Below are 22,199 nucleotides of genomic sequence, written 5' to 3'. Positions count from 1 at the left end.
ACACATTGTTCTTTTAGCTTGATTCACTGGGTTTGTCCATCACCTTTCTTTTCCTCAGCCAAGGCCAGGACAGCCTTCACAAGACCAAAAGAAGCTACAGAAAGCTGTAAAGTTAGTCAGCTCCATCTCGGGTACCAGCCTCTGTAGTACCAAGACATCTTCAAGAAGCGGTGTCTCAGAAAGGCGTCTATTATTAAGGACCCCCATCACCCAGGATGCTCTCCTTTCACTGTTACCATGAGGAAGGAGGTACGGAAGCCTGAAGGCACACACTCAGTAACTCAGGAACAGCTTCTTCCCCTCTGCCATCCAATTCCTAAATGGACATTGAACCCATGAATGCCATCTCATTTTTTTAATATATATTATTTCTGTTTTTGCACTATTTCATATATATATATACACACACACACACACACACTCACTGTAATTGACTTGCTTATTAATTCAATCAAAGAATGCATTGGGATATACGATCAGTTACAGTCATGAATAGAGAAGTGGAAGATGAAGTTTAATCCCAGCAAGTGTGAGTGTTGCACTTTAGAAAGTCAAATGGTGGAAGAGGAAAGAATAGTCCAAGTCCGTAGTTCACAGAGAGTGCCCTTGCAAGGAGATAAGGAGATAAATAGTTATTTATTTATTTAAAGATACAACGCAGAATCTTCAAGCCCTTTGGGCCATCCCACCAGAACCCCTGATTTAACCCCAGCCTAATCACAGGACAACTTATAATGACCAATTCAGCTACTAACTGGTGTATCTTCAGACTGTGGGAGGCAACCAGAGCACCCGGAGGAAACTCGCATATTCCACGGGGACGACGTACAAGCTCCTTACAGAGAATGTCAGGATGGAACTCTGAACTCCAGTGCCCCGAGCTGCCATAGCGTTGTGCTAACACTATGCTACCGTGGTATTCAAGATGGCCTAAGGAACAGTTCCCTTCATTTGCAGGCTTCCTGAGTATAAGAATAAGGAAGACTTGCTCTAGAAAACATAGAGTATTGTGTGCATCTCTGGTCAACTCATTGTAGGAAGGAAATGGAGACTGTGGAAAGAGTGCAGAAGAGGTTTACCAGAATGCTGTCTAAATTAGAGGGTATGTGCTATAAGGCTAGGTTGGACAAATTTGAGTTGTTCTCCTTAAAGCATGAGAAACCTGAGAGAGGTTTTTTAATTTTTGAGAGGCAGTCAAAATCTGTTTCCCAGGGTAGAAGTGTCAAACACTAGAGCAAATGCTTTTAAGGTTATGGGGGAAGTTTAAAGGTGATGTGAGGAGCAAGTTTTTTTACAGAAGGTGGTAGGTTCCTGGCAGGGATTAGCAGGGTTGTAGTGGAACAGGGAGTTTAATGGAGTTTAAGAGGTTTATAGATGAGTACATGCACATGAATGGAGTAAAGGTTATGATGATAAACAGAAAACAGGCACAATATTGAGAGCCAGATAGTCTATCCAGTGCTGTTCTATGTTCTATGATCTATGAGTAGAAAGACCAAAATGAAGTGACAAAGATCATACAATTTCTGTTAATAGATCAGTGATTTTCTCATGTTACCCATACCAGCAATCAGAAGAGTAATTTTTAATTCCTGGAGTCTCCCATGCATGTCTTGAGGCTTGACAAATCCACTTACAGATGAGTTGAGCTCAGACAGTTTATCCAGGTAACACCCTTTCCAATCCAGATGTTTGTTATAAATGAAAGAGGCATGATGGCTTTTGATGGCATCAAATGCTATGATGGCATTTGTCTTCAAACAAATCACTAGCTGGGAAAAAAGCTTCTTACACATCTTATTACTCTCATACATACCCAGCTTGCATTTGACATGACTTAGAATGGTCAAATGAAGGCCAGATGCTTCGATGAAGGAAGAGGAGAGCTGGAGGTTCTCCATTTCAGTAAGTTTTGAGTAAATAGCTCTTGAGATTGGCGTTGCAAAAAAATCCCTGTTGTCTACTTAATATGAGTAATATTGTAAATTTATTGTTAAGCATTCGTTATTTGTTTTCATCATGTATTGTGGATTATATTAGCAAACTCAGAGACACTCACAAGAAACTAGAAGAAGGAAAGCAAGGCAAGAAAGAGAGAGGTGTGAAAGAGACTGGGAATAAGAGCATAAGCGGGATTGGGACCATGAGCAAGACGGTGATAGGAATCATGAGAGAATCAAGGATAAGGAAAGGGAGAGCGACTGAGGAAGGGGATGAGAGTGGGATAAAGGAAGTGAAAGAAGCCGAAAGAAGTATATTCAGAGAGATATGCAAAGAAAAGCAGAAAATAATTGTCCAGAGCTGTCAGAATCACTTCCTGCAAATCCAGAGTCAACTCCCTCAACCTCCATGGAGGAGGCCCCAGAACCTGGGTTTCTTTCACAGCTGCAGGTCTCACCTGCCATGCAAAATGACCTCCTTTGTCAGGAAAGACGCTATCCCACAAGAATAAGAAAGCACCCACAGAGATTACTTCTGAAGGGGACAATTTAGAATTTACTATGCTGTGGATGTCTTTAAAGTAGTTGTATTGTATAGTAAATAGTGCATGAAGTATTTGTATACAAATTAAGATGCATTCTATATTGAATTGAAATTCACAGCTAAGCAGGGAGGAGGGTTGTGTGTTAAATATTTGAATAATATTGTAAATATAGTGTTTGATTAAGTATTCTTCATTTGTTTACATTATGAATTGCAGGTTACGTGTAAAAGTACGTAAATGGCATACGTCATTGCATCTCACTTAAAGTAAAAACACATTAGAGTCTCATTTCAGACAACACTGTTTTTCTTCTGATTAGTTTTATGCTTTGGAATTACAAAACTTAACAAAACCTGAGTAGTTGAAATACATCATGGAGAAATGTGAAGTTATTTATTTTGAAATGAAGTATGAAAAAGTGAATTATTATTGAAACAGAAGTGTTGCAATACAGAACAGTACAGAATCTTTAATTTCCTGTTACATGAAACATAAAAAAATTAGCAGACAGATACAGCAAGCAAGCAGGAAGACTAATGAAAATTTGGGCTTTACTATGAAGGGTCTGGTATGTAAATATAGATTATTTTGATGCAATTTCAGGACACAAGAGAGACCACACCAAGAATACAGAATTAAGTTTTCTTGCTCTCCAGTTTTAAGGCAGGGTAGAATGGATAATAAGAAGATTCACTAGATTGATTGTTGCAAGGAAGGGAATTGACATCTGAGAGCATTAGAGCACAAATGAACGAGGAAGACTTTTTGTAACATGAAAGGTTTAGAAGAGGATTGACATGGTAGATGCTGATAGGATGTTTTCCTTAATAGAGTTATCTAGAATTAAGGACAATCTCAGAAAGAGTGCTCACCCATTTCACATAGAGATGAGAAGGAATTCCTTCAGTTAGAGTTTTAAAATCTTTAGACTTCCTACCTCAGACACCTGTGGAGGTGGTATTATTGAATACTTTTTATGGGAACATTCACATTCATTTAAGCCACAGAGGAGTCAAGGGGAATGAAGGAAAGCAGGAAAGTGATACAAAGACCAAAGAATGCATTGGCCTTGTCAACCTTGGTAAAATCAAAGTCAAGTTTATTTTCATGTGCACAAGTATGCTTTTGCACAGGAGCGATAAATACTTTCAGTAGCATCACAGATACTCAAGTGACATCAGAGGCACAGCATTCACAAGAAAAACTTATATTCAACATTAATTATACAAAAGGGTGCAAGAAAAAAAGGGCAATTAAAAAAGTAAATAAACAAAGTCCTTTGTAGTGCCAAGTGGCCACAGTGGTCATTTTGTTACTATACAGAGGTAGTAATTTGGGCTGTGTCCTTTCAAATGTGGTTATTTTAAATGAGCATGCCTCAGAGAAAACAAGGATGGCGAAGATAGTTGAAAAGACAAGGCAGGTTGTAGAGTTTGGATGGATTGATGTTTATATGCAAGGTGAAGAATTGAAGGTCAGCCAATGGACAAATAGATTGAGCATCATGGTGAAAGGCATGATTGGCCATGTTAATAGTGTTTGGATTTGTTACATTGGAAATTATTAATTGGGATCTATTTTATCAATTTGCCACAGTTCTCATAACTATAAGAACTGAAAGTGATGACATTAAAAGTAAGTCTGGGATATTCAAGACAGCATTTGCCAACTTGAAACTTACGGATTATACATACGTTTTCAAGTTGCAAACAAAGAGGAGCTCAGAAGTGGTTCATTTGAGCCCGGTCTAAGAAAAATCGAGTCTGAAATCCCTTATGTTTTCCTTCTTTCTTTTAAAGACTTTTCAAATATTTGTCTAACATTTTATCTTTTAACCTGCCATTAAGCACAATTGTGCTCAAGCTTTTAAGCAAATAGGAATCACCAAGTGAGTGTAAATTGTTTTAGACTATAAATCCGAACCTTAATCTTTATAATTTGGTGTTAACATTGAACAGTCAATTTAAAAGTTTCAAGAGTTGACAAGAATGCAGCATTAGAAAGGAAATTATCGAAACAATGAAAAACCTGGGAGTGAACAAGACTTTCCAAAAATAACCACAGTGTCGCCTATGTCTTTGGTTGTCAGGGCTCCAGTTAAAACAGTGCCAAGTACAAACTGACATCATTCCACATGTCACAAAGTCACCTAAAGAGAATAGGAGAGAGGCTGACTGAAGAAATTATATTTTTATATGTAGAGCCACAGTAAAGTGTGATTATCTCCCTTATCTCTTCTGTTTGCTTTATGAGGCACCATTCAAATCTGTCAGGATTTAGATATAAATTTAATGAGTTTAAGAAAGATTTAAGAAAGTAGATATTGAATTAAGAACTTTTACAGTTTTTTTTACTAATTTCCTTCAAATGTCCAGTAGTGAAACCGCCTTGAAATGGTACATGAACTTTGTATTTCAACCACTTTTAATTTTGAAACTGTAAAATGACACCATTACATGTGAAAGGGCTAGAAAGAGATTTTTTTCCTGGCAAAAGACAGAAATACACTGACGTGGCTGCCTTCCAAGTTAAACAAGCTGATATAAAGTGAGTGTTGCCACTCTGTTGCCTTCTCTGAGAGCAACAAAATCTGAACATTCAATCTTGCCCTGCACATCTTCCTTCACATAACAAAGCCCAGGCCTTAAAAGTCAGCACCATTCTTTGGATGACGGGTGTGCCTGTTTGTTTCCAATTTGGCATCCTTTGCACTATCCCACATTTGCAACATGAGATGTACCAGCGCATTGGAAAGGTGCTATATTATGACTGTCAGAGATAAACAGGGCAAACAGACCCTAACGTCCATCAGCGTGTAACTGCCAAATGCAACGTCCATGAGGTATACAGCACCCTGTATCAACACACATGGAGGATCCAGCGGAATACGCACAAAGTGACGGAGGAATTCAGCAAGTCAGGCAACATCTCTGGAGAGTCAAAGTTTTGGGCCGCGACCCTTCATCAGGACTGGAAGAAGCCAAAATATGAAGGTGGGGGGAGAGAGAAAGGAGTACAAAATGATAGGTGGAATTGTGAGGTGGGTAGGGGGTGGGTAAGGGGGAATGAAGCGAAAAGCTGGGAGGTGATAGGTGGAAAAGGTAAGCGGCTGAAGAAGGAGGAATCTGATAGGTTGAGAGTGGGCCATGGGAGAAAGGAAAGGAGGATGGGCACCAGAGGGATGTGATAGGCAGGTCAAGTTGGCGGCTACCCAAATGGAATATTGCTCCTCCAAATTAAGAGTACCTCATCAAGGCAGTAGAGGAGGCCATGGACAGACATGTCGGAATGGGAATAGAGAGTGGAATTAAAATGGTTGCCAGCAAGAAATCCTGCCTGTTGTGGACGGAGCAAAGGTGCTTGACAAAGCAATCCCGCTATCTACATCGGATTCAGTATTTGACAGTGTGCGGGATCCCTCCCACTACCCCCTCTAACACATTGCTGTTTAAAGAGGTCACCGTTTACTTACAGACTAAATGTCAGGTTCGTGTTTGGTACTTCCGGACTTCTTAGGAGTTCAGATGGCCAAGCTGCTTTTGTAGTTTGCACTGACTCCTGCAATGCTCAGTCACTCCTGGGTGCTTTAAGATCCATCCCTCCGTTGCAGAGAATGAGGACAGGACACGCTGAGATTAACAAGAAACTAAAGAGGGAACCTCTGCCAGAGACTTCATTCTCTAATCCTCTTCGATCTGTAATTAGGCGAAGAGATTCTTACTCAATTATGACAAATACCCCAGTCACACCTAGCAGGAATATGTTTCAGACATTCAAAGTTCAACGTTCGCAGTAAATTCATTATCAAAGTAACATATACAACCCTGAGATTCATTTTCTTTGGGCAAATCTATACAATAGTAAGTACAAGAGGATCAAGGAAAGATCAACCAGAGTGGTGTTCAGACTACGGTAACCATCAATTTGTACACTTCCTAGGCCGAAGCTGGAAACACAAACAATGCTCACAGATTGGGAGTTGGTTAGTCGTTTTCAATACCAAACCTGTTGAGTACAGCTCAGTCCAACAAGAACGTAGCAATCAAGGCAGGCTTGTGGCTTCACCAGGATTTGAGCTTCCAAATAGAAAGGGCAGGACATTGAGTACCATTGTAAACCCCAAATGTGAACTCAGGGATATAATACACCTGCTACCAGACTGGTGCAAGGCTAAACATAGCCCATCGTGATATTCTGGCAGGGCAGCAGCATTCTCTCAGAGGTAGTCTATTCTTATGTCTATACTTGCCCCTCCAGAACAAACCAAGGAGTGACACCTGATAACATCTAGCTACATACAAATCACTCATAGACTGCATGTGTCTATCATGAATACCATCTATGATTTCTGGATATTAAAGAAATCAAGTGATGTGGATATAATGCGGGAAGATGGAGCGCAGATAGAAGGCAAGCCATGATGTTAACGAAAGGAAGACCAGGCTTGAAGGGCCAAATAGCTGACGTCCGCCCCTAATTACCGTGTTATGTTCACACACCCACTAGCTCAGCATACGCAGATACCAACCCTGTGCCAGCTCTTACGTTATGCAAAAATTTGCATCCAAGCTGCTGACTGCATGCATCATCAGTAATCCCTCCAGTCCTTTTTGCCTTCTCTGGCATTCAAAAGGTCATTGCTGATCTGTCACCTCAGAGCCATTTTTATCCATTAACCCTAGATGCCTTATTTCATTCCATTTATAATCATCAATCAGATCTCAGCCTTGAACATACTTGGTGACTGAAACTCTCAATTGGTTTCTTGGTTTCTAAAGATTCAAAATTCTGAAGATTCACTACAGGAGAAACATCAACTTTGAACCTTGAACTTCATTTCTACTTTGTCATTGATGAAGTAAATTCATTTTTGCTCTTTTCCCATTCTAGTCCCATCAAGTTGCCAGGCTGAAGAGAGAAGGAAGGTCTCTGAGATTTTAGATGACGCCCTCTACACTTGCAGATGGGAAAAGGATGAGGGTTGAAGGGGGATAATATGTTGGGAGGAGGACTGTTTGTGAGGAAACTGTCATGTTCAGTTACCCATATCTATGAACCCCTTATCTCCCTGCTCACCATGGATTCCATCATGATTGTAAGCATCCTCTCGAGGGTAGGTCATGTGTTGCAGTCATAATCCTTCAGTCATAATGCTTCATTGCTACTGTACAATGTACAGTTGTCCAAGAGGAAGGTGGGAAGAGTGGGAATGTGTTGGAAAATAGGACGCCAAGAGACTCAGCAAGCCCCATTGAACATTAGTATCCATGGGCAGGATGGCAGCAGATGAGCAGCTAATAGGCTTGTGTCCAGGCAACACACACAAAATACTGGAGGAACTCAGCAGTCCTGCTTAAGCGAGTTGGCTAGATGTTTTCTATACCAAGTCAGTTGAGTAGCCTTCATTCCTACAAGAATGTAGCATTCAAGGCACATTTGTGGTTTCAAAAAGATTTCATCAGTCCTGATGAAGGATCTTGGCCTTAAACATTGACTATTTACTCTTTTCCATAGATGCTGCTTGACCTTCTGAGTTCCTCCAGCATTTTGTGTGTGTGAATAGATGTGGGTGATGTGCCTGCTGTGGTTGACAGTACACATAAGGTGTGAATTGTGTGTGTGAAACTTGCAGTAGAATTGTAAATAAAAGTGAGGTGAACTTCAAGTGTAGGCTGACAGAAATTATCGGAAGGGGGGAGTGACGTGGATTGGTGAATTGAACAGAGAATATGGCTATTGTGCAATGGTTTTAAAAAAAAAGCTTGCATTTACAGAAACCTACTTCCTGACGTAATGATGCTAAAAAGTTTTACCCAGACAGTCTTGCAATACAGGAACACAACAGCTAATTTATTGACAGTAAACTCTGACAACCCGGCAACAGGATGTCAATCAGGTTATGATATTGACTACACAACAACCATTGGCTAAAACAGAAGTAAAAAATCTCTTCAAATTTTTTTAAATAATGCTATGAAATTTCTTACGCCTACCTGGCTTGGCAGATAGAACCTCAGTTTTGCATCTCATCTGAAAGACAGCGCAGTACTCACTGCCCCTCTGAACAGTAAGGTTAGATTTTTTTTTGGTAATCTGTGCTGAGTGCTCCCCTTTGAGTCACAGCTGAAGGGCATCTGTTAGTGAATGTGCAGGAGGCGCCTGTATAAATCAAAGCCACAATAAAGAAATTAATCAGAAAAAAACAATGCACCTGCTCATTAATTTTTAACAGCTTCTGAAAAGGTTTGGAAAGGAATTGCATTTTGTGAACAACATTTCTAACCTCAGATCAAAACAGATAATTGCCCTTACAGGTGGCTTGCCTTGGATGTTATGACCATCCAGAGGAGCCCAACACGAGATGGAGGGTTACTGTACATAGAATCGGCAGCCAAAAGCCAGCGTACATCAAAAGACTAAGTGGACTGGAAGGCACTTTGTAACATCCTGAAGCTGTGAATGGTGCTACGTAAGTGCAGGTTCTTGCCTTCATCCACAATGTCTCAGGGCTTAGAGGAGAATAAACAGGAACATGTTGCAGGAAATTAAACATTGATTTGATTTTGCAGTGGAGCCCCGGCTTTAAAAATAAACATTTTGTGACAAATATTAATCCTGCTTGCCAGTTGTGAAATCGTGTTTTAAAAGAACAACAAAGTCTGTTAAAAATGGAATTCAACAGAAATGGCATAAATACCTTACCTAATTACATCTGTGCCATAACATTTTGATATTCGTTTAGTGAAAACCATGGAGCCTCTTTATTTCTCCTCTGTATATGTGTGTTTTGTAACAGAGACTGCAACAGGATGTGGTTTAGCATAGAGCACCAAGTCTGGCCTGCAGCAGGTTTCCTGTCAGGCAGCGACTGTTAAACGCTGGAGCCGTTATCTCCCTGCTGTCAGACCCGGCTCGGAGTAAAGTTTGTCCTTAGTGCCTCACTTCCTTGGTTTCTTACAACATTTCCTGAGCACAAATCGATAAACCATTGACACGCTTTGGAAAAGGGTGAAAAAAACTTTTAAGGAAAGCAGGAGAAGCTGATGTTTAAACTCACGGTCTTACAGGCCTGGAAGAGAAAACTCCCGCAAATTTGAAGCGGTGTAGACCTGAAGAACTGGCTGACGAGAAGTGGGACAATTAAGGAATCATATTGTTTCTCGTCGCTCACAATGTGGACTCTGCAGAAATCATTTTCTGTCAGGACCGACTGATTAAGCGTGGTGCCAGGATGTGAGTCTGCACTTGGTCGGCAGAGATTTGATGGGATTGTGTTTTTTTTAAAGGAGCAGAAACTCATGGTTGTTTTCGGATAGCTCCCGTGATAGAACACTTTGACCCGAGGATTATTGAAGTCAACTTGTTCACCGATGAAGAACAAGGCGGCAAAGCAGAAAGGAAAGCGGAAGGGTGCAAAGGACACAGCATTTGGCTGTGACCTGGGCGAATACTTACAGAACTCCAATCAGGATGGTAATGTAAAAGCTTATTTGGATATTGTTTTTAAAAGCTGTTTTTCCGAGTGAGTGGTTCGTCCCTGCGCGCCACCACCGTTCCCGTTCCATTATAAACCGTGCTGCAGCTAACTCAGTGAAAGGAAATTTTATTTCAATTAAATCGTAAGTGACAACATGCAATGAAACATCTGTGTTTTACAGTTTGGTTATAATATCGCAAAGGTGAGGGGGGTTCAAATGAATGACTGTGCACCTCTTATTCTTGCGGTTGATTTCAGCGTTTTGCACGCAATTGGTTTCAACGCTCTGGCGTTAAAACGCTTCCCAACACCTGCAGATTGTCTCTTGTTTGAAATTCCGGGTACATCTCCATTAAGACCATTGCTTACTGTTTATTTCCTTGACAGCCTCAGCAGTGGACAGCACTTTCCCTAAATAAAATGGAAGTCAACGAGATGTGTTAACTGTCTAACACACACTGCAAGCTTTCGGTGGCAATGTGCTGGGGGGGAAACTGCTTGTAAGAGCATTTCTAGTTTTAAGATGATGTTTTCTTTGACACTGGTAGTGGCATTTAGACCTGAAGTCAGAAGTAATTTGTCAGCCAGTTCCTTCCAGTGACAGGATATGACAGGGGTAACAGGAGGGGAAAGAGTATGAGGATGGAAGGGGCGGCCCCCGCCTCTGGAAAAGCTGCACTGCAGTTGCTGAAAGGTGGGAACTGATTTCAAACCGCAGGTTGAGTCCTACTGGCCAGTTCCCAAACAGCTGGCAAGCAGATCTTTCCCCCTCAGTGGCTGCACGATTCATCGATGGTACAGAAGTTTCGGGAGGAGTGTCATGGCTGAGAATGCAGTGGGGGGGAAAATAACCCTGTGAAATCAAATGCCTTACTCGACGTTGAGAGTGTGAAGGACGTGATGCAGGGAAAGAAAGGCCACTCACATTCCTTTGATAATTTGATCCATAAACTCAACCTCGTCCCTACTGACTCCCATAGAAACAGTACCCGGACTCCCACCACATACATCCAGCAATCACACTGCATATCATTACTTGGTTAATTTTAATCTGGTCAGTTTACCCGTTGGTTAAAGAATAAGTGGAGACCGATTTCGTCAGCACTCCTCCAGTCTCGGGCACTGTTTCCTGTTCATTTTGTTGGAAGCGATGCTTTCTCATAAGACTCAACGTGCTCTTGTCCCAGAGTTACGCATTAGGGTTTCTGTCCCGGCCCGAAGTAATGAGGCGTCGTCCTAGTAAAATTGTCTCACCGCAACCAACGGATCAGAAAGTGCTGGAAATGCTCAGAAAGTCATGATGCGTCTGTGGGAAGAGACCAGCTGAGCTTTCCCAACATTGTATGCTTTGGATTCTCATGTACAGTTCAGGTGGCCAAGTCGCTGAAGGCCGCTTTCTTGGCTTTGCGCATTTTTGATAGTCCCTGATCTCCCCAGCGCTGCTTTGGAAACACATGTTGTTGAGATGGTGGACATGCCAATCCAGTTCCCAATGCTAGTTGATGAGGCTTGGTTGAAATCGGGGGACGCGCTGCCAAACCTGCAGGAATATTGATTCAGGATCCACAGAAATCCTGTGTTCCACTATATCCTCATCAGTACCGAGAAACTAATTGCCTCCTCACCATTGTGCTTTCACTCAGCTGCCACATTCTTCATTCAAAATGTCCTGAGTACTGCCCAGCAAAAGTGATGATATTTGCTGCTGTGCTTCCCAGTACATTTGTGCTTTCGATGATTGGGATGCCTTTGCTGTATGAAACAGAGTAAGTGGTATGCAAAGAGTTAATAAGCACAGTGCACATTCCAACCCCAGGTTAAGAATGCCTGACTTATAGACACCTTAGGTATACGTAGAAGCTCCCATAGTATTATTAATATCTTAAGTATGAGGTAGACACATGTGTTTGCTTCTACAAACACCAGAACTGTTTTCCACTCTCTGAACTTTTATTGCTTTTTGGTACTTATCAGTCTAATGTGCCTTTGATGTTGTTCATTGCAATACAGTGGAGGTATAGTTACCGGATCAGTGACTTTGTGTAGGTTCTGACTTATGGGCAGAATCAACTGGGGAACATCTGTGAAAACAGAACCCAGTGCTGACCTAGTAACTGCCTGAAGTAGATTAACATTGCTTGCATTATCGGAATTTAAGCATGATCCATTAATATGTGTGGCAGCAGAACACGCTAACAGTAACATATCTAGGTTGCGCATTCTGTCCAACAACAAAATCTTAGAAGTTTCAGTTTATTTTCAAGAAGAAGAAAAATATGTTGCTAACAGCAAGGCTGTGTCCTGTTCATCCCTCTTGCCACCCTCCCTGCATCTTTCTTTTTACCTACTTCCCAGTTCAGGTGAAGGGTTTCCAAATTGAAATATTAAAATCCGTTTCTCCCACAGATTTTGCCAGAACTGATGAATGTTTCCGGCATTTTCTGTTTTTCATGACAGATTTCCAGCATCGGCGGTATTATTAGATTTTCATCAGATAAACACAGTTTGAAATTATTACCCTTCCTCATCTTCTGTCGCCTCCACGTGTTTCAAGCTGTCCCATACAAACAACTCAACAACAGAGTCCACGTATTCCATGCCCTGTTTATCACCTGGGTCTGCATCTGTGCTGCTGCAGATCAGTCTAAACATGAGTCCCTTTTTACAGCACAGAATGCTTACCATTTAACTCATACATCACCTTCTACACATTAATGCCAATTTTTATTATTGTGTTTGTCATACTAATGCATGTCCCTGTGGATATTATATACATTTCCATATATAATTTGTAAAATATGTTCCACTTTACAGTGAGAATCATCTCATCTTTGCTTTCCCTGCTAATGTACTAAATTCAAGATGGACCTTGTAGCAGTTCATGAGAATCATGAGGCAGTGCTGACCACCTCTGTGATGACCTGCTACGTTGGTTCCATCTTTCAGATTGTTGATTGAAAGCACACTCATATCACTTTATTGTAGCAATGGTCAGTAAGTGACATCTAACATGGAATTTTTGTACTTGTCATCAATCAATCCTTAGTCTGCAGTGAGACCTAAGAACCACATACACTTCACCAGTTGTTCTATTATTAGCTGCCTGGGAAACGTTAAAAACACATTATTGCTATTGCTACATGATTTATTTTTATATAGTCAAAATCTGATTCGCTGGAAAAAGATTACTAGACCCCACCTAACCACTACCTTTTAATGCCTTTGTGAAAATTATACATACATAGCTATAATCTTTCTCAAAAGAATAGGACTGATGTCTCTGAAATTCAGTGATGGTTAAATTTAAGTTCTGTTTGGGTGATTGTTTTACCCTGCGGGTAAGGTTGTTTGCCATGATATAGAGACAGAGGAATGCAATGAATTAACCTGCTGTTTTTGCAACTTTAGAGATAAGGTTTAAATACAGTATGAACCAATAGGATCAATTTACCCTCTTGGTGTCTTATGCAATGAATGGGGTTTATCTGAAACAAAAACAGAAATTGCTGGAAGCAATCAGCAGGTCAAACAGAATCTAGGAGAAGCATCTTCTGTTTTTGTTTCCATTGCCCAACCTTTTCTGTTTTTGTTTTGGTTTTCCACTCTCTGTGCCCTTTTGCTCCACGTGTTTTTTCTCAATCCCGGTTCTTGTGGGATAGCACAAAAATTCTCCTCGTTTGGGGTAGACAGGCTCTTTAATGGCACTTGCTTGAGACATAGAAACATGTCAGTCTGTGGGGGGTTGAGATGTGCTTCTGAGGTTGGATGAATGGGTGCTTTATTCTTCATACTGATTACTCACAATGCGTAGAAATTGTAATGCAACCCTAGATCATATGTGAATCTTCAAGGGTTCATTTATTAAAACGAATTCAAAATCATGCAAATAAAGAGCAATTTGCATCAATGCAGTAGAGAATCATAGAGTCATACAGGGCAGGAACAGGATCTTTGGAGACTGGATCATCAACCCCCATTTGGACTAATTCTAAGTTACTTTTATTTTATTCTCCCCCACCCCGCCATAATTTCCCTGAATTGTCCACAGATTATATCCCTTATCTATGCACTAGAGGCAGTTTATAGTAGTCCCATTACCAACCTACAGGTATTTGGGATGTTTTAGAAACCAGGGCACTTAGACGAAACCCTCACAATCACAGCAAGAACATGCAGACTCCACACAGACAGCACCTAAGGTCAGGATTGAAACTAGTTTGCTGGAGTTGTGTGACAACAATTTTACTAGTGTTGCCAATATTCCCAATGGAGGTGTACTTTTATCAGCCTTGTTACAAGTTTCTGTACTATTAAAGATTAAGGTTTATCCTGATCTCTTAAAGAGAAGTTGTAACTTTTATTTTCGCTTCAGATGTATGAAGTGAAAAAAAAAGATGCAACTTCTCTTTAAGAGATTAGGAAAAATCTTTTTTTTATCTTCAAAAGAATTAGACATTCCATTAGCCTGGCACACATTGAAAGCTCCATAGTTATAGAGCGGCTTTTTGAAGTTGCCTTTATTTTCCGCCACACTCTACTCATGTATCTGGATCAGTCAATGAGATATTTTCGACCCAGTTTTAACAGAAGTAATTTCTTTAGGTTTTGTATTCATCCAAGGGACGTGGGCTTTGCAGGCTGAGCCTAATTTTAATCGTGGAGTGATACTGAGCAGCCTTCTTGATCCACTGCTGTCTTTGAGGTGTGAGTGCAGCCGCAATGGTATTAAGGAGAGAGTTCCAGGATCTTGATGCAGTAATGGTGAAGGAACGATGATATATTTCCTAATTAGGATGGTGCGTGGAATGGAGGACAACTTCTAGGTGTTGGTGTTCCTGTGCTTTTACTGTCCTTGTCCTTCTAGAGTCATAGAGCAATACAGCATGGATAAGGTCCTTCAGGCCAGTGAGTCTATACCCTCCCAGCCTGTCCCAATTCCCTGCATTTGGCCCATATCGCTCTAAATCCCCTCCCTCAATGTGCCTATCCAAATGCTTCTTAAATGAAACTATTATGGTTGCTTTAGCCATTCCCTCTGGCAGCTCATTCCATGTTCTTATAACCCTCTACATGAGAAAGTTGCCCTTCAGGTCCCCTTTAAATCTTTCCCCTCACCCCAAATCTATACAAGCATAATTTTGGTCTCCTGTATCCTGGGCAAAAGACAGTCACCATCCACCTTATCTATGTCTCTTAAAATTTTAAATATTTTACAAGGTCACTCCTCATTCTTCTACATTCCATAGAGTAAAGAATCAGAATGAGGTTTAATATCACCAGCATATGTCGTGCAAGTTGTTAACTGTACATCAACAGTGCAATGAAATACAAACGTTTGTACATGATAAATAAATATAGAGAAAATAACTGAGTTATGTTAAATATACATATGTCCATTAAATAGTTAAGTCAAAATAAGTCATGCAAAAAGACAGTAGTGAGGTAGTGTCCAAGGGTTCAATGTCCATTTAGGAATCTGATGGCAGAGAGGAAAAAGCTGTTCCTGAATCACTGAGTGTGTGCCTTCAGGCTTCTGTACCTCTTTCCCAATGGTAACAGTGTGAAGAGGGCATGTTCTGGGTGATGGGGGTCCTTAATGATGGTTGCTGGCTTCTTAAGGCACCACTCCTTGGAAATGTCTTGGATACTACGGAGGCTAGTGCTCATGATGGAGCTGACTAATTTTACAAGTTTCTGCAACTTATTTTGATCATGTGCAGTAGCCCCTCCCCAATACCAGACAGTGATGCAGCCACTCAGAATACTCTCCACAGTACATACGTACAAGTTTTTGAGTGTTTTAGTTGACAAACAAAATCTCCTCAAACTCCTGATACAATATAGCCACTGTCTTGCTGTCTTTATAACAGCATCAATACGTTGCGACCAGGACAGGTCCTTAGAGATCTTGGCACACAAGAACTTGAAATTTCTCACTCTCTCCACTTCTGATCCATCTATGAGGATTGGTTTGTGTTTCCTCATCTTACCCTTTCTGAAGTCCACAATCAGCTCTTTGGTTTTGCTGACACTGAGTGCCAGGTTGTTGCTGCGACACCACTCCACTAACTGGTCTATCTCACTCCTGTACATCCTTTCGTCACCATCTGGAATTCTGCCAAAAATGGTTGTATCATCTGCAAATTTAAAGGCCTAGTCTGGCCAATCATTCCCTATAACTCAGGCCCTTTAGCCTTGACAACATTCTCGCTAATCATTTCTGAAGTCTTTCCAATAAAATAATGTATTTTCTATAACAGAGTGACCAAAACTTACAAAGTACTCAAATACAGCCTCAACAACAACTTATAGATCTGCACCATAATGTTCCAACTCCTGTACTCAGTGCCTTGACTGATGAGCACCAGCATGTTAAACACTATTTTCACCATCCTGACCACCGGTGACACCACTTTGAATGAATAAAACACCTGTACTCCTAAATCACTCTGTTCCATTACACTGCCTAGTGCCCTATCATTCATAGTACGTTCAGTGTTTGAGCTTCCAAAATACATCAAATCATGGTTATTTGTATTGACATCCATTTACTGCTCCTTGGCCCACTTCACTAACTGATCAGGTTCCCCTTGTTATCTACGATAACTGTCTTCAGTATCAGCACCTCCTAATTTTGTGTCATTCACAAACTTACTGATCAAGACTTGTGCATTTGCATCCAGATCATTAATATAAATAACAAATAAAATAGATTCCAACACCAACCGCTGCAGCACAGAGCTGATCACCATCCTGCATTGCTGACACTGCAGCACACCACTGATCTCCATCTCCAGCAGTGACCATTGATCTCCATCTCCAGCAGTGACCACTGATCTCCATCTCCAACAGTGACCACTGATCTCCATCTCCAGCAGTGACCACTGATCTCCATCTCCAACAGTGACCACTGATCTCCATCTCCAGCAGTGACCACTGATCTCCATCTCCAACAGTGACCACTGATCTCCATCTCCAACAGTGACCACTGATCATCCTCCAACAGTGACCACTGATCTCCATCTCCAGCAGTGACCACTGATCTCCATCTCCAACAGTGACCACTGATCTCCATCTCCAGCAGTGACCACTGATCTCCATCTCCAACAGTGACCACTGATCTCCATCTCCAACAGTGACCACTGATCATCCTCCAACAGTGACCACTGATCTCCATCTCCAACAGTGACCACTGATCTCCATCTCCAACAGTGACCACTGATCTCCATCCTCTATCAATGACCATTGATCTCTATGATTTGAGAAGCAATCTTTAGCCACTACTGTCTATTTCCTGCCTTTTAATTTTGAATCTATCTAGCTAGCACTCTGGATTCCATGGGACCTAGCCTTCCAGACCAGCCTGCCATGTTGAAGGCCTTGCCTTGCATTCAAATGAACAACGTCCACTGCCTCACCCTACCCCCATCTAAATTTTTGTTCAAAAACCTCTAAAAGGTTCATCAAGCACAACTTACCAGACAGAAAGCCATGATGATTACTCGTAATTAGACTCTGTTTATCGAAATGCTGGTATGCCCTACTCTTCAGAATTCCCTCCAGTAGCTTCATCAACACTGATTTCAGGTGGATCAGCCTGTAGTTTTTTGGCTTGTCCTTGCTACCCTTCTTAAACAATAGTGGGACATTTGTTACCTTCCTGTCTTGGGAACTTCACCAGCAGTTAATGATGAACCAAATAACTCTGCAAGGGCCCTTTCAATTTCTTCTCTAGCCTCCCGGAAAGTCTGAGATGCATTCAGTCAGGCCCCGTGGATTTATCCACCTTAATGCACTGTAAGACTGCAAATACTTCTTCCCTGGTAATTTGAGTGGCCTCCAAAACATCTCCACTCATTTCCCCTAGATCAACTGTGATTTTCTGCTCAATAAATACAGTGGAAAGATATTTTTAACAAATCCCACCCATCTCCTGAGGATCAAGACAGGAGGTCCTGCTGATTTCAAAGAGGACCTACTCTCTCCCTCATCACTCTTTTCATACAGCTATAGAGCCTCTTGGGATTTTCTTATGCCTGTCTGCCAGTTCCATCTCATACCGTTGCTTTGCCCTCCTCATTTCTCTTGTAAGAGTATTCTTAATCTTTTTATAGTCATTAAGGGATTCACTCAATCCTGACCTCCTAAACTCAATGCTTACTGTACTTCCTTCCTTTTCGTGACCAGACCCTCAATGTCTCTTCTCAACCAAACTTCACTGAACTTGCCAGGTTTAGCCTTCACCCGAACAGGAAAAGCCTCATGCTTGCTGTTCATTCCTTTTGCTTCAGACTCATCCGATTGACCTCTGCTAGAAATTAGCCTTGCTACAGTTTAAGATCCCAACCTGCGGACCTGTCCTACCATTTTCCATCACTATCTTAAAGCTAGTAGAATTATGTCACCAGAGACAAAGTGCTCCATGACTGCCATTTCTGTTACTTGGTCTGCCCATTCCCCAAGCGGAAGTCCAGCATTACACCCTGCTGAGTACAGCCCTCTATATATTAACTCAAGGAACTTTCCTGGACACATTTCACAACTTCCACCCCATCCAGGCCCTTAACACACTTGGCCAGTCAGTACTGGGGAAATTAGAATCACCAACTAATACAGCTAGTTATGGATTGTGGGTTTGCAAGGTGCTGTCTGGGGAGCTTTGGTGAGTTGCTGCAATGCATCTTGTAGAAGGTACACACTGCTGCTTCAGTGATGGAATGAGTAAATGGTTTTGGGTGGGGTGCCCATCAAACATACTGCTATATACTGTAAAGCATCGAGCTCCTTGAGGGTTGTTGAAAGTGTACTCATCAAGGCTAGTGGAGAGCATTTCATCACCAGATGTTGGAGCGGCTTTGGGGAGTTAGCAGGAGAGGAGTTAGCACCACAGGGTTCCCAGCCTCTGATCTGCTTTAGTGGTAACGTTTTGTATGAGACTGCCTGTTCTGTTTGAGGTCAATGGTAACTCGCAGGATATCAGTAGCGGGGAGTTCAGTGAGGCTGATAGATGTGAACTGCATCACTATCTCCGGGGTTCGGGAATGGTGCAAAATATTGTGCAATTAGTGAATGTCCTTACTTCTGACCTTACAATTGAAGGAAAGTCAGTGTTGAAGTAGCTGTAAATGGTTGGGTAAAGACATACTTCCTGGCCATATTCTGCCATAGTTCCCTTGGGATCTCCAGAGACATTCTGTGGCTGAATCTCCAACTACCATAACCATCTTCTCTGCTAAGTAAGATTCCAACCAGCAGAAGGTTTCCCATCAACTTCAGTTTAACCAAGGCTCCTTGGTGCCATACTCAATCAAAAAGTTTTCTTGACGTCAAAGGCAGACTGTAATCCTATAAGTATGTATTCATGTATAAATTATGTTACTTTGTGTTCTTCTTTCTTCACCAATCAGATTACACTAAGTAATCTGTTGCTAATTGCCTCTGCTTTTCCTGATTTATAACACTGGACATATCATGCAACTCATTTTATTTGTGACCTTTTTAATATTGTGCTAAATATGCAGATGATACAATTGATACCAATGACTCAGAGATATTGAGATGCTATGGCCAGAAAAAGATAAAAAGTAGGACTTTAAAAGTGGCAGTCATTGCTATACACGAGCTTAAAAAAAAGTGAGGATTGGATCCCTAATATTCATGGAGATAAAACTGGGGAAGAAAGAGCAGCAGTTATATTACAAATCTGGTTAGATATTATTGTATTTGACAGGACAAGGACAGAATCCGTTTGGCTGGAATTAATGAGCAAAACAGGTGTGATGATGTTACTGGGATGTTCTACAGACCACCAAACAGTGAGAAGTAAAAAGGAGGAGGAACTTTACGGGGATTACAACGTGTACAAAGACTTTCCATTGAGTATATGAGGAAACTTGGAATTATCCAGATATCATTGGAATGTGGTCACGCGCAGATCAGTTGCCAAACACAATGCTTTCTATGGAGTAACGATAAAAATTGATAAGGATCGATGGGAATATGCCATATTTTTTTGGCTTCCTTAAGAAGAGTGCTGGTGAGCTTTCTTGGCTGTGACATCAACATGGATAGGCTCTTGATGATGTTCACACCGAGGAACTTGAAGCTCAGCCCTCTCAACCTCAGCACCATTGCACACTCCCCTCCCCCCCGCTTTCTGAAGCCAATGACCAGATTTTCTGTTTTGCTGACATTGAAGGGAAGTTTTTTGTCATGGCATCATGTCACTAAGCTCTCTCTCCTTCCTGTACTCCAACTCATCATAATTTGAGATGTGGCCCATTACATTAGGGAGTCATCTGAAAACTTGTAGATGAAGTTGGAGCAGAATCAAGGGTGTTAATCATTTATGCCAGAAAGACCCATGCACTGACTAAAAAGTGGACATCAAGCATAAATGATCAGTCACTAACATTGGCAGTTTTTATCTCTGATACTGGGTTGTTGATCACCTTCAAGTACAACATAGCCCAGTTGCTATTAATGTGAAAGAAAATCTGAAAAATGCTAGAAATATTGAAGGGAATGGAATTAACTTCTTTGGTTAATTAATTATCTTTCCAAGCTTGTGACTTCTATAACTACTCTCCCATTTCTTTGTTAACTTTTATAAAATGAATATATTTAAAACAAATCAACTCTGAACTGCTCCCATTACTAATCAATAAATTTTCTCACAACTGTTATGATATAAAAAGCCGTCACGAAACTCTGGCCAAGCAATGTCCTTAAGTGACCCATTAAACTGATGATAAGTGATGGCTCATTATACTTTGTGCAGTGACTCCCTATTATAATATCTCATTGCACTTAAGTACCAGAGTTCTGTGCAGTAGATACAAGATGTAGCCTTGAATACTTCGAACGTTTTGCCAATGAAACTAGGTAAGCATCAGATCATGGGTAGCAGAGAGATCAAAATGGAGAGAGAGCCCCAAGGAGGGATACGGAGCATTGATTTTCAGCAGGCAAGGGGTCAGGATCTCATGTATTGTGTCAGGACATTTATCTTTCTGGTGGAAGAGAGTCAAGATCTGATTGGTGGAGGGGGGGGGGGAGAGGTCTATTGAGGCTCAAAGGAGGCCTCCAATGAGAGGGCCAAGACTGGAGAGGGGGGAAAGTAAAAGGTTAAAAAAGTCAAGTGTGAAATTCCATAGTGATAGTGATGTTCTCATTAAGCCAATTTATGCCGTGACTATGAGTGACCCATGCCATTTGTAGTCTATGCAGTTGCATAAGAATTTTATGAGTATCCTAATGTGCTTTGAACATCTCTGTACACAATTCACATATGGAAGAATTTCCAAACATAAACAGATCATATTCTTGAGGACCCAGATGCATTCTTGTGCATATGCATATGACAATAAACGACTTTAACTTTCACCATGCCAGTATTGGAGTTTCTACTGCTTTCCACACGTAAACGTTGCACAGTCTGACAGATTCCATGAATTAATGCAAGACTAACATTAGAAAGCTGAGCATGTGGGATTCATAAACACAAGACATTCTGCAGATGCTGGAAAACCAGAGCAACACACACAGAGCACTGGGGGAACTCTGCAAGTCAGGCAGCACCTAGGGAAATTAATAAACAGTCGATGTTTGGGGCCAAGACCCTTCAGCAGGACTGTGTGGGATTCAGATTCAGCCTGAGCTACTGTTTAATGTAGACCTCCTGTCTAGTCATGCTGCAGGTGAGCTCAGCGTTATTTAAGAAATTGGCAATCAGACTCAAGAAGATTGTGACATCAGATCAGAGGGATAAAGGTGAAAAAGCTTGATATAGGATTCAAGAGCTACTTACTATCCCCAAACTCTGCCACAGCACACTCGCTCACATCCATCCTGAGCCTTATCATTCTCCCCTCTTCCATGCCCGCTTTCCCCACTCCTACACCATCCCTACCCCGGAACAGACTCATGCAAGCAGCCAGATGAGACAACAGGCTTAGAACCTCTATTGCACCTCTGCAGAAACCAGGCACTAAATTCCATTACTGAAAACACTCCAGAATTACAATTTACAACGAGGGGCTTGAAAGTTCAGAATGGTGTGCAGTGAATTGTTCTAACCTTGTGACTTGTCTGGATGAATTCTAAATTCTGACAAGGGTCATGAATAAACTGGAAATGATAAACATGCCTTGAAGGTATCTTTATCTTGAAAGACTCCTGGCTTCATCAACAGTGTGTGTAAACAAGTCACATTCTCTTCCACCATTGGAGTCCAGA

The 22,199-nt window shown here is 41.3% G+C and overlaps 1 protein-coding gene and 1 long non-coding RNA gene across 4 annotated transcripts in view; one reads left to right on the top strand and one right to left on the bottom strand.

The window, feature by feature from the left end:
* LOC140727861 (uncharacterized) overlaps positions 1-9,321 on the bottom strand; it is a 48,667-nt gene extending 39,346 nt beyond the window's left edge. For both annotated transcript variants that reach the window (XR_012098955.1, XR_012098954.1), the window contains exons 1-3: positions 9,188-9,321; positions 8,479-8,644; positions 5,958-6,180 (exon numbers count right to left, since the gene is read on the bottom strand). This is a non-coding gene — a long non-coding RNA (uncharacterized lncRNA). The remainder of the gene's footprint in view (positions 1-5,957; positions 6,181-8,478; positions 8,645-9,187) is intronic.
* Positions 9,322-9,703: 382 nt separating this feature from the next.
* Positions 9,704-22,199, top strand: part of arhgap31 (Rho GTPase activating protein 31) — a 107,438-nt gene continuing 94,942 nt past the window's right edge. For both annotated transcript variants that reach the window (XM_073045719.1, XM_073045718.1), the window contains exon 1: positions 9,704-9,958. In XM_073045719.1, the coding sequence (XP_072901820.1) occupies positions 9,856-9,958 (103 nt within the window). In that variant the 5' untranslated portion in view covers positions 9,704-9,855. The remainder of the gene's footprint in view (positions 9,959-22,199) is intronic.

This window comes from Hemitrygon akajei, chromosome 5 (assembly GCF_048418815.1).
Source record: "Hemitrygon akajei chromosome 5, sHemAka1.3, whole genome shotgun sequence".
Taxonomy (NCBI): domain Eukaryota; kingdom Metazoa; phylum Chordata; class Chondrichthyes; order Myliobatiformes; family Dasyatidae; genus Hemitrygon; species Hemitrygon akajei.
The sequence above is the reverse complement of the archived record's forward strand: the minus strand, read 5'-3'. Positions and strand labels throughout refer to the sequence as shown.